The 16,380-nt window shown below is 32.6% G+C and overlaps 1 protein-coding gene across 2 annotated transcripts; it reads right to left on the reverse strand.

Moving 5' to 3' along the window:
• Positions 1–1,980: 1,980 nt before the first annotated feature.
• LOC142626856 (ATP-dependent DNA helicase Q-like SIM) lies at positions 1,981–14,616 on the reverse strand. 2 transcript variants are annotated; one of them, XM_075800562.1, is made up of 17 exons: positions 14,446–14,616; positions 14,350–14,409; positions 12,221–12,804; positions 11,885–12,104; positions 11,471–11,581; positions 10,881–11,070; positions 10,298–10,598; positions 9,933–10,159; positions 8,563–8,619; positions 5,903–5,983; positions 5,542–5,605; positions 4,986–5,088; positions 4,815–4,898; positions 4,350–4,437; positions 3,840–3,953; positions 3,606–3,698; positions 1,981–3,024 (listed from the first exon to the last, which is right to left on the reverse strand). In XM_075800562.1, the coding sequence occupies exons 3-17, from the start codon at positions 12,786–12,788 to the stop codon at positions 2,674–2,676; spliced, it is 2,652 nt and encodes an 883-aa protein (XP_075656677.1). In that variant the 5' UTR covers positions 12,789–12,804; positions 14,350–14,409; positions 14,446–14,616; the 3' UTR covers positions 1,981–2,673. The 2 variants fall into 2 exon arrangements, with proteins under 2 accessions (XP_075656677.1, XP_075656678.1); XM_075800563.1 differs by having other exon boundaries at positions 4,986–5,085; positions 14,446–14,615.
• Between the last annotated feature and the right edge of the window lie 1,764 nt (positions 14,617–16,380).

The raw sequence follows: 16,380 nt of genomic DNA on the forward strand, positions 1-16,380 counted from the left end.
CATTCAGACACACAAACATACATAACTTTGCTTTAAACATTCCTTTACAGTATTTTAGGAAGCACGGACATGGACACAGTACGGGTACGATATTATACGAACAATTTTTGAAAAATTATAACAAAAAATGACTGATGCAACACCAGTATGATACAAGTACAATACGAATACAATATGAATACAGCACCTTAAATAAAGTGTCCATTTTTCCTAAACAGTAATAGTCATGTGAGCACCTACTTTCCCCTCAAAAACACGGTAAAACAAGTACCCAAATGTTTCTAGCGCTAAACTTTGCAAACCTATTTCCAACCTTTCAGGTTTCACAAACCTCCTTCTCCTATGTAAACAGTATCATGTTTGAAATTCTGTTACAACATATTTACTTCTATTGGGAAAGGAAATGTTTCGTAAGCATATATCATTATACACTTTTTTTTTCACTTTGCTATGAAAGCTAATTAAAAATTCTTCACTATTCAAATTTCAAAAATGACACTATTTTCCATTTTATACAATTACTATACCTTCATAAAAAGGTTTTTAAGAACAATTTTGCCGTTCAAGAAATTAATAAAGTTCATGGCATGGCCCAATAAGTACCAATGCAATAAAAAAATTGTAAACACAAAAACACCTTCAGAACGTGAGGAAAAAAAAAAACAACGCAAAATATACTTCAATTGTAAAACATACTTCAATGAATTACTACAACGCAAAATAAGACCAATTTGTACTTCCATTCTTAATCTTTTTTTCACAAAAATTGCTGCTAGGAAAGAGAAAACGAGACTGTAACAGCCATTATCCTAGTCTCTAATCTCAACAAGACAAATCGTAGTGCTTAATCAATTAATTAATTCTTACCCAAGACAAATTTATTTTGGTTCCATATTAGGAACAGTGACTTGTCAAGCACGTCAGTTTAAAAAGAATGTCTAATAAGAAAATCAAATAAATCTATGCATATGGCACTGCACAATGCTTATTTTAATTTGATAGTTATTGCCACTTTGAGTACTGATCCACCATATGCTCACAACAAGCACACTTATCAAAATTAGCACCCTCCGTCTTTTTCAGCATTTTCTATAGGCAGGGATCATAAACTTTGACAAACTTCCAACCCCAGGCTTTCAAAAAAAGTTGCTTTCTTATTAAACCACAAGCCAATTTTCAAACTTTTCAGGATTTCAATTACAACCTTCTCTTCTATTTAATCAACCTTTCTCTGCTATGTAAACATCCTAATATGATACACTAAACTTTTTTTACTTGGCTATGAAGGCCATTTAGAAATTCTTCACTATACATTAATAATGACACTATTTTTTCTATTCATATAATTATGAATGATTATGCAGTTCAAGAATAAAAAATTGAAAAACTTTAACAAGGCCCAATATGAACCAATCTATATCTAATATAAGTAATGGATTTAGTTATATCGTATAGAGGATGAACTATTTGTAAAAAGCACTATAAATAAATTTTAACCACTCATTATATTATTTACAAAATATCTCACCTTATATAATAATTGAATATAAAATGCATTATGTTTCTTGAAGAAAAAAAAAACTTACACAATTTAAAACACTTTCAAATAATAAATATGGATAGCTCAATTTAGAAATTTTAATATATTGTATCAATTGTCAACTATAGTTTGTTGAAAAATAATCACATTATTTTAAGAAAGGTTTGAAACTAATAATTAAGTCTCATCTACTATTTTCATTTTTCACTTAAAACAAATAAATCATTAAATTTTTTCGTTCATCGCACAAGTCTACAACTAGTGCCATATAAATAAATAAAATAAAAACCCCGGTAAAATATATTGCAATGAATTATTACAAAGAAAAATAAGACAAATTTGTACTTCCAATCTGATTCACCCAATAACTACCAATCCTGATCTCTTTTTCCATGTTTATTTCCTTTTTATCAAACCCTAGCCAACCTCAAAACCAAAAGTAAAGAAAGTCCTATCAATATTCTATACATATAGATGCCAAGAAAACGAGAAATAACAAATCTTCTACATAGCAAGAGACCAAGAAATTGTTTCTTTTGTACCAACAAAAACATCATATACTAGCCAAGCCAACCTTAGCCTTAGGTGACCCTTTTGGCACGGTTTCTTCTACCCATGTCCTCTTCGGTTGCACATCTTTTCTTTCCAATAACTCGAACGTCTTGCCTCTCAACCTTACCTACTAGTCTCTTGTTTTCTCGATCAGCAAACACAACAGACCAGCACCAACATTATACACTTCTCGACCCAACTTGTCGCTGAGAGCCTCCCATGTCGTGGTAATGATTTCAAAGAGCACCATGTGCAACAAATCTTTTGTAGTATAATTGTTTTCTTTGCACAATTTTTTTCTCTATTTTTTTGGATATATAAACCATGGTATTAAACCCACCCTGATTTCACCTCCTGTCCCTAAACACTACAAATGAATCAGGTTCTGTAATTGATTACAATCTTGGTATGCACTACACTACTACAAGACCCATATACAAAACTCTCTTCTATAGTGTGTGTGTGTATATATATATATATTCTTCTCTTTTAACTTTCAATCTTTGATATTGAATGATCAAAACAACCAAATCACATATTGAATACATATGCACTTTCATTAATTCAATGACCTTGATTTGTCATTTGTATTTTGAGAGTTTTGCTTCTATTCTACCTCTGACAGTTCTCAAATCTGAGTTGTTTTTACTTGATTTTCTACTCCGTGACTTTCTTGACGCCCGGGACTTTCGCTGCTTCTGTTTACCACGAGACCCATCTGGCTTTTGTCGCATCCTTTCTAAGCGCTGACGACGAATCTCAGGATCTGCCCAGCCCTTTCCCCATTCTGTGAAAGTTGAATAAGATGTGCACTTGTTCATTGAGAGCAGCATATCTGCTTCAGGATAAACATCGAAAGTTTCATCCCCTTTAGATCTCAGAAACTCCAGTCCTAATTTTGTTGGCTCTGGGAATTTTATCTGAACATGAATCTGCACGAACAGTACTGTAAAAATTAACTAAATGAAGGGCTTGCAACATACATGCACACATAAAGAAACATGGGCACACAAACACAATACCACATGCATGGGATGCATTCAGACATGCAAGCATAAATGAACTTGTTATTAACGTTGCTCTACAGTTTTAGGCAGGTGAGCACATATTTTCCCCGAAAACATAGTAAAACAAGTACTCAACTGTTGCTATCCCTAGTTGGAATTTGTGAGGGACAGACTTTTATGATCAACTACTAATTTTGGTTTTTTTTTTTTTTTTTTTTAAAAAAAACCCTCTAAGAATTTATGTTGTTGCATGACACAGATGACCAAATGTTTAATACCCATATAACATTAGAAGACCAGACTTGTTCTTTTTTCTTCCAGTGAAATGCTGGTGACTATTGGACCAGCAGCTGGTGAAAATTTCAGCCAAATCCTTAAGCCAGGGTAACTGAATTGTCCAAGTAATTCCCTGAGGATAAAACCTCCCAAGGTGTTTGCCACTCCCATGATATGAATCGACTAAAATTTGCAGCAAACGTTATTTTCTGATTGTATATACTATATACCTTGTCATCTGCCTCTTGGATGTACCCTTTACCTTCCAGAATTCGTGCAAGACCTCGCCACCATAGCAGATCAGTTGTCACAAATTTTTGATACTACACGTAGTCAATACATAAAAAACAATCAAATGGCAAAGAATTGAAAAACGTGTTAAATAGTAAACACCATATCAAGAAGCCAAGAAGCTGTGTATATATGTGTGTGTGTGTGTGAGAGAGAGAGAGAGAGAGAATCACCAGCTCCCTTATTTTACTGACATACGCTCTGAGATTCAACATTTCCATAGATCTCCATTGCTTAATGTCAGTGCATGTAGTATCATCATACGAGTCATCCATGAAAGTGCTCCCCTGATATTCAACATACATCTTATTTTAGGAATAATAATAACGGTCAGCTCCATGAGTATATGATATGTCCATTGACTACTTAAAATTTTGATACTCCAATGTAATATTCTTGACAAGTTGGCAGTCACTTCTTAAGATGGACTCATGCATTTAGTTATATGAAATATTTTAGTTTAATGAAATATAAATCCAATTGAAGAAAAATGTGTTCAAAAAATACCAAGAATGATCAAAAACCCCCGTCCATCATCAGATAGTCAAAAATAGTAATGTCTAGCAGCTAAAATGCAGACTGATACCTAAAGAATAATGGAAGATTAGATCTTCATACAACTTTTTTTTATTTTTTTTATAAGAGATATCAACACAACTGAAATAATAATACATGATACTTACACAATTAGTAGCAATAACCCGTACTAAAAGATCTGCCTCCTCTTTCAAATTCTGCATTTGAGGAACTCCATCGGTGCACAGATCACACCTGAAAATGTAGAACAACATTAGATAGAGATTACTAACCACGACAATGTAGCAGACTAGCTAGTTGGATAATAACTATTGAGTTAGAGAAATGCTATGCTCACAATATTTTCACAACATTTTCACAAAAAATCCTATGTGGCAAGTCGATACAGATTGTTATTGGTGAGGTAGAAAAGTAATTTCAATTGTTAGTTCAAATTAAAACAAATAACAACTAACCACCTATAATTTGTTGTGAAAATGTTGTGGACATAACACCTCTCATTGAGTTAACCTCTATAAAATTGCTACTCCAAAAAAAAAATGATTATGGCAGATGATTTTTTTTTTTTTTTTTTGAGATGAAAAATAGAAATGAAAGTAATTATCACATACAAGAGACATGCATCATAACTAAAATCCTCTCCGAAGTACTCCACAAGTATCTTAGCCCGACAGCATGAAGTATTCATCCCATATCTGCAAGTATATCAAAATAATTTGTAATAAAATGTTCCTAAAAGTAAAAGGCAAACATGGCTTTAAGGAAATCTATTTAACATTAACCTGAAGCAATCAGATAGCATCTTATATGCTTGTTTTGTCTGATCTTCACTTCTTTTACTTGGCAAGAGTGACGGAACACGTGTTAGGTTTGCATATAGAGCTGCTTGGAAAAAACATAAACAGATTTTGCAGAAACTCTTAGAATTCATAATGACAGTTCCAAAACGCATTTTGATTTTGCTTTGTTCAACAGTTTACAACACACCATTCAATTATCTAGACTTCACAATACAAACAATTTCCCAAAAGGCAAGATATGGTGAAAAAGGAGTTTCAAAATTCCGGTGTTAAGCATAGAAAGCATTCATTGTATGCAAGTAAAAAAAAAATTGCGAACATTTTTTTTTGGTAAGCTGCACATGCATGTTGCAAATTTTGAACTCATGACCTTTCCACCACCTGGTTTTTTTAAGGGAAGGAGGTGTCATTTTATTTGAGCTATAGCTCATGGTGCTGAGTCGCTGACTAGGAATTTTGATTTGAATTAGGCAACAACATACACTTCAAAAGCATAATTTATTACTTATTAAAAAAATAAAAATATAAAAAAGCTTACTGCAATCTGCTAATTTCCCATCCCTGCCAGCTCGACCTGCTTCTTGATAGTATGCCTCCAAACTCTGTAAGCAAATCAATGGTTAAAGCTCACAGAATCACACTACAAATACTGAAAATTTTTATAACCAGGAAAAAAATTAATAATTTTGGCAGGCACAACAGACTTGCAAATTTCAACAAAGAAAAGTTCACTAATTGATATTGAGGAAATATGCAACAGTTTATGCATGGTCATTATAAATAAATATGCTTCTGCACTGGGAATATCTCATAGCAGGAAGGCCTAGAGATCATGAAACCCAGTAAATATGGCACTGGCAGCAAGATCAAACTTTAAAAAATAAAAATAAAAAAATCACCTGTGGCCAACCATAATGGATGATTCTTCGGACATTCGACTTGTCAATCCCCATTCCAAAAGCAATTGTTGCAACAACTACCTGCAGGTAGGAGGAAAAAAAAAGTTGAGTACAAAATGAAAATTTCTATCTCCATATTATTCTCATCAAATAAACTGGAGGAATGAAATAATAAAGAGATTGTGTTCTGTTGATTTATATAGCAAGAATAGGGATCAAAGATTAGTTTACATGAAACAGTATGGAATGCGAATGTCATAAGACCATAGACCAACCTCTCTAGATGAATTTTATTCAGTATTCAAGTTAATTTTAAAAATAAAAATTTTTAAATAAAAAAAAAAAACTTAAACATTGCATTAATGACAAGAAAAGGAAATATTTAAAATGGACAAGTCTGGTAGGACATAGAAAGGAGAAACCCATAAATTTCCTTTTATAAAAAGCTAATGAAATGGATTACACTGTAGAAAAGAATGATTGCACATTATAACTGATGCAAAACATGATTAAGGCAGGCAAAGGCTAAACAATAACAAATAACAAGCCTGAAACAATTAAAACAGCCATTTTAGTAGCATTCACGGAGAGAAGGGTTAGGATTTCAAGTTGGAAAAGAAATAATATAGGGTACAGTATAAACATCAACTGGAATTCAAGAAAAATAGCTAGCTGAAATTCTCAACAGTAATGTATATTTGGAACCAAAATAATGGAATCAAATAGACTGCTCTTCTAGATCAATTATTTTAGTTCACCAAACTTCAATAAAATATAAGCAGCCTCACGATCAGGAAGTACAGAAATACACACCATAGGTGGTTTTAAATTAAAGTAGGCTTAAATATGCTGCTGGTCCTCAACTTTTGGGAAGTTTTCATTTTAGTACTCAACAAATTAGTGTTTCATTCACGCCCTTACTGTCACCTAACTGAAGGAAATTGCTGACAAAGCTAATGGAATGCTTATGTGTCACTTGTTATAATAAAAATATATTTAGTTGCACTAAAAAAACATCAGCGTCTTAATGGGAAAAAAATCTCGATTCCTCAATTTTGAAGGGGGAAAGAGAAGAATAAAATGATTCAAAAAACCGTCCCCACTTTATTTCTTTTCCTTCACTTTCTTGGCAACCTGACAGATCACACACACTCTCTCTTTGGATCTCATTCTCTCTCTTTCCAAACTCAATCCCCTCACTTGTTTCTCTTATACCCTCTATCTCTACAACTCAGCTCATATTCAAATCTGTCACAGCTCACTCTTCTTCATCATAGCCACAGCCCTCCACTTCTAAGGTTTATCATATGACCACAAAGGCCTCGCCCTCATACAATTCCTTAACTGCAAGTGACAATATCAACTCTCTTGTTTCCTCTGCCAATGCTGAAAGAGCTGATTACTCTGCCATCGAAATTCTCTCTCCTTAACACCGCCTCAAGGTCATTTTTTTTTGTAAAACCGCCTCAGGGTCATACTCTAATAATACCATTTCTTTTTCTTTCTTCTTTTTTTTTGTTTTTTATTACATAGTTTGGTAGCTGAGAAAATGTGGGAAAAGGAAAATAAAGTTATGGTCTGTTTAGGCGGAGAGAAAACCTAGGTAAGAGAAATGCGAAGTTTGGATCTTGTAATCAAGAAATTTGAATGACTCAGAAATATATATATATATGTATATATATATATATATATATATATATATATAATTGTAAGTTAGGCTCATTTTAGTGGAAATGGAATGAGATGATTTTTGTTTTGAGTTCAGCAAATTTCTTCTTTATTTCTCACATTCTCAAAACCATACAGAAAGTGGCTTTCTTAGTTTGCATTGTATAGTAGTAACTAAAGTGTTTAAATATGCAATAGACATCAAAAAGAGCTGGATGGGGTTTAATGGGAAGGGATTGATTTGTCAGGTAGGTGACAGTAAGGACAAGAATGAGACACTGTTAAAAGATCAAGGACTAAAATGAAACACGAAATTTGTTGAGTACTGAAATGAACACTCCAAAAAGTTGAAGACTAAAAGCATATTTAAGCCTCTAGATTAATATAAGTGAAATTTTTATAACAAAGACACTGTTTACACTCAAATAGGAGTAACTAAGTACTCCTTGCAGAAAACTCTACTGATTGTGGAAACACATGCTATTCCTCTAAAGGTGAGAAAAGATAAAACTAGAACAATAAAATTATTAATCCAAACTAAAGTTTGAATCTCATCTAATTAACCTCTTTCAGTTAACTAAAGAAAATCAGTAATTCCACTTAGATCAAGTAAAGGCCTAAAAGTTATATTTCCAGTCCACTAATATCTAGTTTCTGATTTGGACAGCAACTTGACTCTTAATAGGTAAAAGATGGATAAAAAAAAGTGCCTTTTAACTCAGAAAATACACTCATAAACTACATATGACATATATACATCTATCTTTTTTTTGATGATTAACATATTTACATCTATCCAGTTTTTGATAAATAACATGACATATATACATCTATCTAGTACATGCATTAAAACAACCCAATGGCCTAAAATCAAACACAGTATATACAAATCTAGTTATGTATCAGAGTGTCTATGCATATGCACGAGCACTCACAAACAAAAAAAGCCTTATGCATTTTCAGCATCTTCCATGAAAAGCTAAAATCCTTACCTCTAAAGTATTTTCATGAAATTCCTTGTGAACCTGCCTTAAATGTGATTTTGGCAACTGTGAGGCAATAAGACCATATTAGTTCAATACCAGATGTATAAAATTTTAGGCAAGAATTCAATTTAGTCCCTCACAATGAGTCAATTTGGCCCTTCCATCCAAATCTGTTAGCAAACAAAGACATTTAAAGATTCTTCCTTTATTAATTATTTAAATAAAAGCATTCATGAGATGCGCCATTTACTATATCTTGTTATGTGATGTGTATTATTTTAAAATTAATTTATAAAAAAAAATGTTAAATGGCTCCATTTGCTTACAGATATGGACAGATGGACCAGACTAAAAGCAAGGGACCAAATTGACAAAAATTAAATCTAGTAAAAATTTCATAATTGAATTAAAATTCAAGGGAATAAATTAAATTTTCCAAAATTTTTATAGGAGAAAGTAATCTACATGCTACTGGTGAGAATTTTACACAATTGATATGATATGTAAAAATTAATGAGAAGCTCAGTAGGACAACTAGGTCAAAAAGTTTCAAAATACTACCATTAGCAAGCCGATGGAGGAAATTGGTGAAAAGGAGGACTGTTTTAGAAAGCTAAGTTGCTTAGAGCAAAGAAAGAACGAACTAGCTCTTCAAGGGACACACTATTGGAATAATGCCTCACAAGTAGAGATTTCTAGGATTCAATTTCAACTAATTACAATGAGGGCAGCCTTGCTTATTTATAGTTACATAAGCAAGCTTTTGATTGGTTAGGAAGTTAGTTACAAGAACCTACCATGCAGCTGCCATTTGATTGACCAAAGCCTAACAAACATCTCTAACTAACTGATAGGCTATTGCATTTATCACTAACAACCTATCAACTACTAACTAACTTTCTGTTACAAGTGATAAAGGCTATTACAAGTAAAAGGATCTACTTATCATACAACATAAGCACTAGTGCTGAACATAGGAAACTAATGATTGTACTTGCTGGACAGTGACAAGTAGTAACAGCTAGCTTTTAAAATGAACTGCATCACAAGCAGGGTTATGAAAGTACATTAAAAACAAGAATGTTGTAATGCAGATAGCCACCTGATTTCCCTTTCAATTGGCATTTCATCACCCTTGTGGATTCGACAATTAGTCAAGTTTCTGCAGTATATTGTAATGGCAACCCTAGATAAACCTTAATTTTGAATTTTTTTAAGAAAACCCTGGTTCAGAAATATGGGAAACACATGATAATGTCAAACGAATTCCTGTTGGGCTAAGAGGTTGGTTAAGTGACCACACTTGCTAGTAAGTTGAGAATAAACTCTAAAATACAATGCATATAAATAAACTTCTAGTAATTGTCAAAAAATACCGATGCGTTATAAGCAGCTGCCTTCACACCAAAACCAGAAAGAAATTTTGCGATTCTCAATGTTTCTTTTCTAGTAGGAACATATATGATGGTTGGACCTTGTTCTAAGGGCTCATGCAGAAGTCTTAATCTTTCTTCTGGTTTACTTGGTGGATCAATTGTCTCAGATAACCCTCTCATATCCCCTTCCTCCCAAGAAGATTGTCCATTGAATTCACCAAAGGCAACTGCAAGAATAAAAGTGATTGAGCTATTGAACAAAAAATCATCAATTAGCCATAATCTTGAAAATTTGTTGAGAGAACATTAATAAATGACCAAAGAACAAAGCATAAGAATGGAAGACAAAATTCAAAGGTTTGTACCATCCCAATCATCCACACTCTGAAATACGTCAACATCATTTTCCAAATATTCAACTGACATCTCTTTTCCCTTTGAAGCAGTCAAACCATTTTCCTCCATTGAATCTACTTCATCAACATCTCCACCAGTATAGGAATCCTCAATTTCATAACTATCAGAGCCATAAGATGTATCATCTAATTCTTCTGAGATGATAGTCTGTTTCTTCTCACCAGTCTTTCTCTTTCTGACATATATGTCTATCAATTCACTGAAATCCTTTGCATAGGAAGATGGTGAAGATGTTCTACTATGTTTTACCTGTAAATGGAAGCAAGTGAATTATTGATATTTCTTCAGTGACAAATAAGGATAAAGTAAAAAATAAAAAAATAAAAAGAAGAAGATGATGTGGAAGTTATGAAGAAATTATGAGGTCAATCTAATAATTATTCAAAAAGAGTCCATTAGGAAACCCTTGAAAACATCCTCTAGCATAGTAAAATCCTAATAAAAATTGCGTACAAAGGACCAATCTGGAAAAGATATATCTCCAATAACATACTGAAAATGGAACATAAAAGAATAATATAAAAATCTCACCGAAAACCGAAGATTTGGCCTGAAAAATGAAGTAATAACAATTTTTGTTTCCTTTGACATGCACAGCGATTTAAGAATATCTTCCCGAACCCGAATTGTGGCAGTAGCAGTCAAGGCCATCAGTGGTATGTCATATTTTAAGAATTTTAAATTGCAAGCACTGAAATTCTCCCGCAACACAGATAGTCGCCTGAAACATTTAAATGCATAAGTCAAACAATTGCAACAACTCTAATCGTCTAGTACAAGAACTAGGTTGAAGAACCTCAGAGAGTGGACATTAAAACTTCAAAGGCACAGCAGATTCAAGCTGGATATTAAAGGCTCAAAGTGAATTATAAACTAAAAAGAGAAACAGTCTGAAACTAAATAGATACAGGACTTCTTCTCATTGTCTTATTGAAAACATTGCAAGCAGGGTTTCCCAGGTTGGATTAACTATGATTAGTCTCTCCTGAATTTCATTTGAACCAAATGCATGGCTAAGCCATTGGCTATTGATAATATATATTCATTAGTAGTGAAGCAATAAAATCAAACCACTGCTGTGAAATATAGATGTACAGTCATCCAGAATGGGAAGCACAAACCTGTAATCAGGCCGAAAATCATGACCCCACTTGGAAACACAATGGACTTCATCAATAGCAAACAAAGCAATTCCACGACCTTCTGCAAGCCTCTGAAGTGGTTTTATCAATCTACAGACATATGGTTTCTTTATTCTACTTGAAACAAAAAACATAAATACCTCCATACATACATATGTATATACGCACACACATATATATATAAAGAATGATATGTTAAAGAGGAAAGCAATAGAGAATATAATTTTGAATATGATCTGGCAGACTAGTATATTGGCCTAAATAGTTGATGAGGATCCATAGAGCCAGCCCCAATTTATTTGGTACCAACACTTAGTTGAGTTTGAGTTTGACTTCTAAGAAATTAAAAACATGTTACTCTTTAAAACACAAGTCACATGGCATGTCATCTACCTTAAAACTGTCTCTGGACAAACATATACAATGCTATACATGCCTCTCATTGCTTTCTGTTCCACAGTACTGTCAGGTTGCCCAGAACCAAGAAAGCAAGCAGAGACCCCGTGTTTTGCTAGCTTTAAGCATTGATCATGCATCAAACTAATCAAGGGTGAAATCACCACTACAACTTTCCCTGTTAATAACGCTGGAATCTGGAAACACAATGACTTCCCTGTAGAAAGTTATCATGTCCAACTAATTAGAGCCCAACAAAACTATATAATGGGTACAGTGTACAGACAGCAATATATTTTTAATAAAATAAAATAAAATAAATAAAAACGTTACCAGACCCTGTTGCGGCAAGGACAAGACAATCTTGGTGAGCTAACCAAGCAGCCAAGGCTTCCTTCTGGAAATTCTTCAAGGATGAATACCGGAAATGCTTTTGCAAGAGACTGACAACTTTCTTCTCCCAATCTGATGCAATGTCTAACTCCCAAGGGCAGTCAACTGGAAATAATTCCGACATAGTTTCAAGGTTACAATGCATGCCAGAAAGATCTTCCTTATGTTCTTCCACAGGAACCAATGCATCAGGTAGGAAACCAGTCCTGCGTTTTTTAGGTCTAGCTGTGGATTGGAAATGGTCCAGTATGCTCGACTGTCGTAGTTGACCTGAAGAAGGTAAGGAGGACAAGGTTCTTTTACCTAGATTTTTTTCATTGCTTGTGGAACATCTAGAACTACTAGATGCACCCCGACTTTTTCTATGAGAATAATTTGAGAGATACTCCAGAGCATCATCAAATGATGGACCCACTGCTTTTACAGCTTCCAAGACAGAAGAATTCTGAAATCCCATCTCAATCAGTTTTGCAATGACTTCATCAGAGGATAGGCCATTTCCATCCATGGTATGAAAATGTTCTCTAGGGAAAAGAAAAAAGGGAAATTAACATCAATAAGAGGATTGATTGAGGGAATATTAAAGATAGCTCAAGTACTACTTATCAAGAAAATCAAAAAGCTACCCAAACTTGTACTTTGTATACATACACTACACAATGACAACATTTTATTTTCTACTAGCTTCATAGCAAGTATAACCCAACACCAATTTCAAGTCAGTGACAAAATAGGATATTTAGACCTACTCATATATGCCTGTAAAGTATAAACCTAACTCTATAAGAGGTAGAGCCGCAATCAGAGTTGAAAACCCAAGAAATAACTCCCATTCAGAGGGGGGGGGGGGGTGGAAGAACTAGAATAAAAGAAAACCCAAAGGCTAAAGATTTAAGGCATAAAACCAAAGGATTGTAATACAGCATAATTGTCTCTTTGCTAAACCAAGTCTTTTGTGTTCATTTTATTTTTAAGGCATTAAAACAGAAAAACAACCTTAGATGTGACATTCCAAGATTTATATTTTGTTCTTTACCACAATTTACTTAGCAACCAAACAGAAAGTCAGAAAAACCCTTTTAAACAGTTAACTCAGCAAATCATAAAAAATTGATCAAACAAAATAGAAACTGCTACATGAAAACAACCAAGTACACAATTTCTTAAACTCTCTGATGGTGAAAAGTCTAAGGTTATAAAAAATTTCATTACACTCCACCCTTTTCTTTCCTTCATTTTCTCAACTACCAGACAATCATAACAAGGAAAAATCACCCATTCTCATTCCAATAAGTCAGCCATTCTAAATTCCATTCATCAAATTGCTGAGAGATAAATATAGAAATTTATTCAGGACAACATAAAAGAAAAAACTAACCAAAAAATGGCAAAATTACTTCCACGCCATAAAACAAGCAAACATATAAGATTACCAACATTTATATCCTGCTCTTTTCGTCAATTTTCTTAGCAAACAAACAGATATTCAGCTAACCCTTTTTGAACACAAATATCACAAATATACAATCAAGCAAAACAACAGTCCAACAACATGAAAAAAAAAAAATCAACTTGAGTACCCAATTTCCCAAAGTCAAACACCACGAACATTTTTCATTCTCTCTTCCTTCATTTTCTCAACAACCAATCAACACTGTATCACCCAGAAAAAAACAACAACACTAACAACTAACTTCCATTCCTCAACTAAAATTCATAATTTCCCAAAACAATGCCATTAACTTTCTTTCTTTTTTGCATTCTAGTTTCTCTTTAATTTTTTCCTTCATTTTCTCAGCAACCAAGCAATGCCATAACACAAACAAATAAGAGACAAAATATTAAAAAAAAAATTAAAAAGAAAAAATTCGTCCATTCCTATTCTAATTACTAAAGCATTTTACTTTTCAAGTATATGAAAATAGAGATCAATATAAAATAAAACCAAACAATGCCATTACACCCCAAAAATAAAATATAAATAAATAAAATCTAAATTAAAGTGTAAATCATAAAAACTCAAAAACACGCACAATTATGAGCAACAGAGAGAGGGAGAGATTTCTGACCTATCGATGAAGAAATGAAACCCTAAAAATACAGAGCTGATAATTAGAGAATTTGAGCTTTCTCTCTCTCTCTCTCTCTCTCTCTCTCTCTCTCTCTCTCTCTCTCTTAGGGTTTACAAAATTGAAAGATAATGGGAAGCTACGACTACGAGCTTGAGTAAAAATGTCAAATTATGAACAATTTCCGCCAAATCAAATTCCCGCCAGAATTTGGGATTTTTATTTCTACTACTTGGCAAAAAGAGAAGGGTTTTTGTACAGTTTTCATTTTCACTCATTTTCGTTTTAAAAAACAAAACGACGTCGAAGGGTGGGACTTGGAAGCCAGGTAGGATCTCAGAATTTCGGGTCCATATTTTTTTAAGGGCCAAGGATAAGGCCTATTAAAGTTTATGGCCCAAAAATAAAAAGGTCCACTCTGACATTGCAAATTACTTTTCTTTTTTTTTTTTTTTTTATAAAGTTTAACTATAAAATTGATTATAACTTAAAGTTACAACTTTACTTAATAATATACACATTAATACATATTTTAAAAATCTAATCGTTGAATTGCATGTTCTTTACACTCTTAATACACAAATCAAATTTTGTGTTAATTAGATATTATTAACTATATGATATCTAATTTTTATGTTTTATATATAATTTTAAATTACAAAACTTACAATTTAAACAATTTATTGATGACATAACTATTAATCTTTAATTTTCTAAAAAAATATGTAATCTAATGATGAATTTGTCAAAATTCACCTCTAATGAAAAGATATTGAGTAAAGTTGTAATTTTAGGCTACAACCAATTTTGTAACTAAACTTTATCCCTTTTTTTTGTCTTTTTTTTTTTTTTTGCTATCAGGTTAATCATATCAATATCATGGCTTGTAAGGTCTAAACAAAAGTTTACTAACCCAACCTAATAAAAACTTTTTGTCACAAATTATTCTTCTTCCTTTTGTGTTTGTATATATAGGTTAATGATAAGTGCTCGAGCATTAATGGAACTAGTTGCAAACGCATGAACAAATTTAAAGATTTTATTTTAGAGAAATGTTATGTCCACAATATTTTCACAATAAATTTTATGCGACAGGTTGTTACGGGTTGTTATTAGTGAGGTATAAAAGTAATTTCAGTGTTAGGTTCAAATTAAAACTAATAACAATCAATCACCTATGATTTGTTGTGAAAATGTCGTGAACGTAATATCTTTTTTTTCTATAAAGTGAAAAAATGAAGTAGTAAATGAGACTTATATGTGTTAGTCTCAAACCCTTCTTAAAATGATGTGATTATTTTCTAACAAAATATAGTTTATACAATATATTAGATTTTCAAAACTAAGCTATTAATATTTATGATTTGAAAGTATTTTAAAATTTGTAAGTTTTTATTTATTTTCAAGGAAATATAATGTATTTTACATTCAATAATTATATAAGGGATATAAGGGGAGAGTAACTCTACTTTATTGGTAGAATAAAATAAAATCACTTACCAACCAAATTCTTCTCGAGTAATACCTTGCTTTTTCAGTACCAAAAAAAAAAAATCTCAAAGCCAAAGATTATTTAGAAAAATCAATCACTAAAATAATTGAATGGAGAGAGAGAGAGAGAGAGAGAGACAATTTTTTTTTTTAATGGAGAGGCTAACAATTAGATAGCAAGATTGCACAGAAAAATATGTTGTAATGAAGTATGAGTGTATGGCATAGCATCTCACAAAAATAAAACAACAGCCAAGTCTTTAACTTAGGTTTAAAACAAAAGCCAAGTCTTTGACTTAGGGTGAAATTTATTTATTTTTATTTAGAAACACACACACACACATATGTATATATATGGAAAGGGGAGATAAGGGAATACACTCACTCGCCAACACCAAAACTGCATGCTAGGGTGAAAAAATTAAATATGAGATAAGAATCAAATGAACCGAACAGAACCGAATGAGACCAAATAGGACTAAAATAGATCTAAATAAACCGAATTAGAAAGAGTGTGACCAAAGTGGACCAAATGAACTG

The sequence above is a fragment of the Castanea sativa genome, chromosome 3, assembly GCF_040712315.1.
Source record: "Castanea sativa cultivar Marrone di Chiusa Pesio chromosome 3, ASM4071231v1".
Taxonomy (NCBI): domain Eukaryota; kingdom Viridiplantae; phylum Streptophyta; class Magnoliopsida; order Fagales; family Fagaceae; genus Castanea; species Castanea sativa.

Excerpts from the sequence above, each read along its gene's own strand:
- LOC142626856 (XM_075800562.1), bottom strand. The coding sequence starts at position 12,788 with ATGGATGGAAATGGCCTATCCTCTGATGAAGTCATTGCAAAACTGATT. Across the intron at positions 8,620-9,932 it reads CAGCTGCTTATAACGCATCG|TTGCCAAAATCACATTTAAG; the intron begins GTATTTTTTGAC and ends ATTGCCTCACAG. Across the intron at positions 4,899-4,985 it reads ATGCTATCTGATTGCTTCAG|ATATGGGATGAATACTTCAT; the intron begins GTTAATGTTAAA and ends ATATACTTGCAG.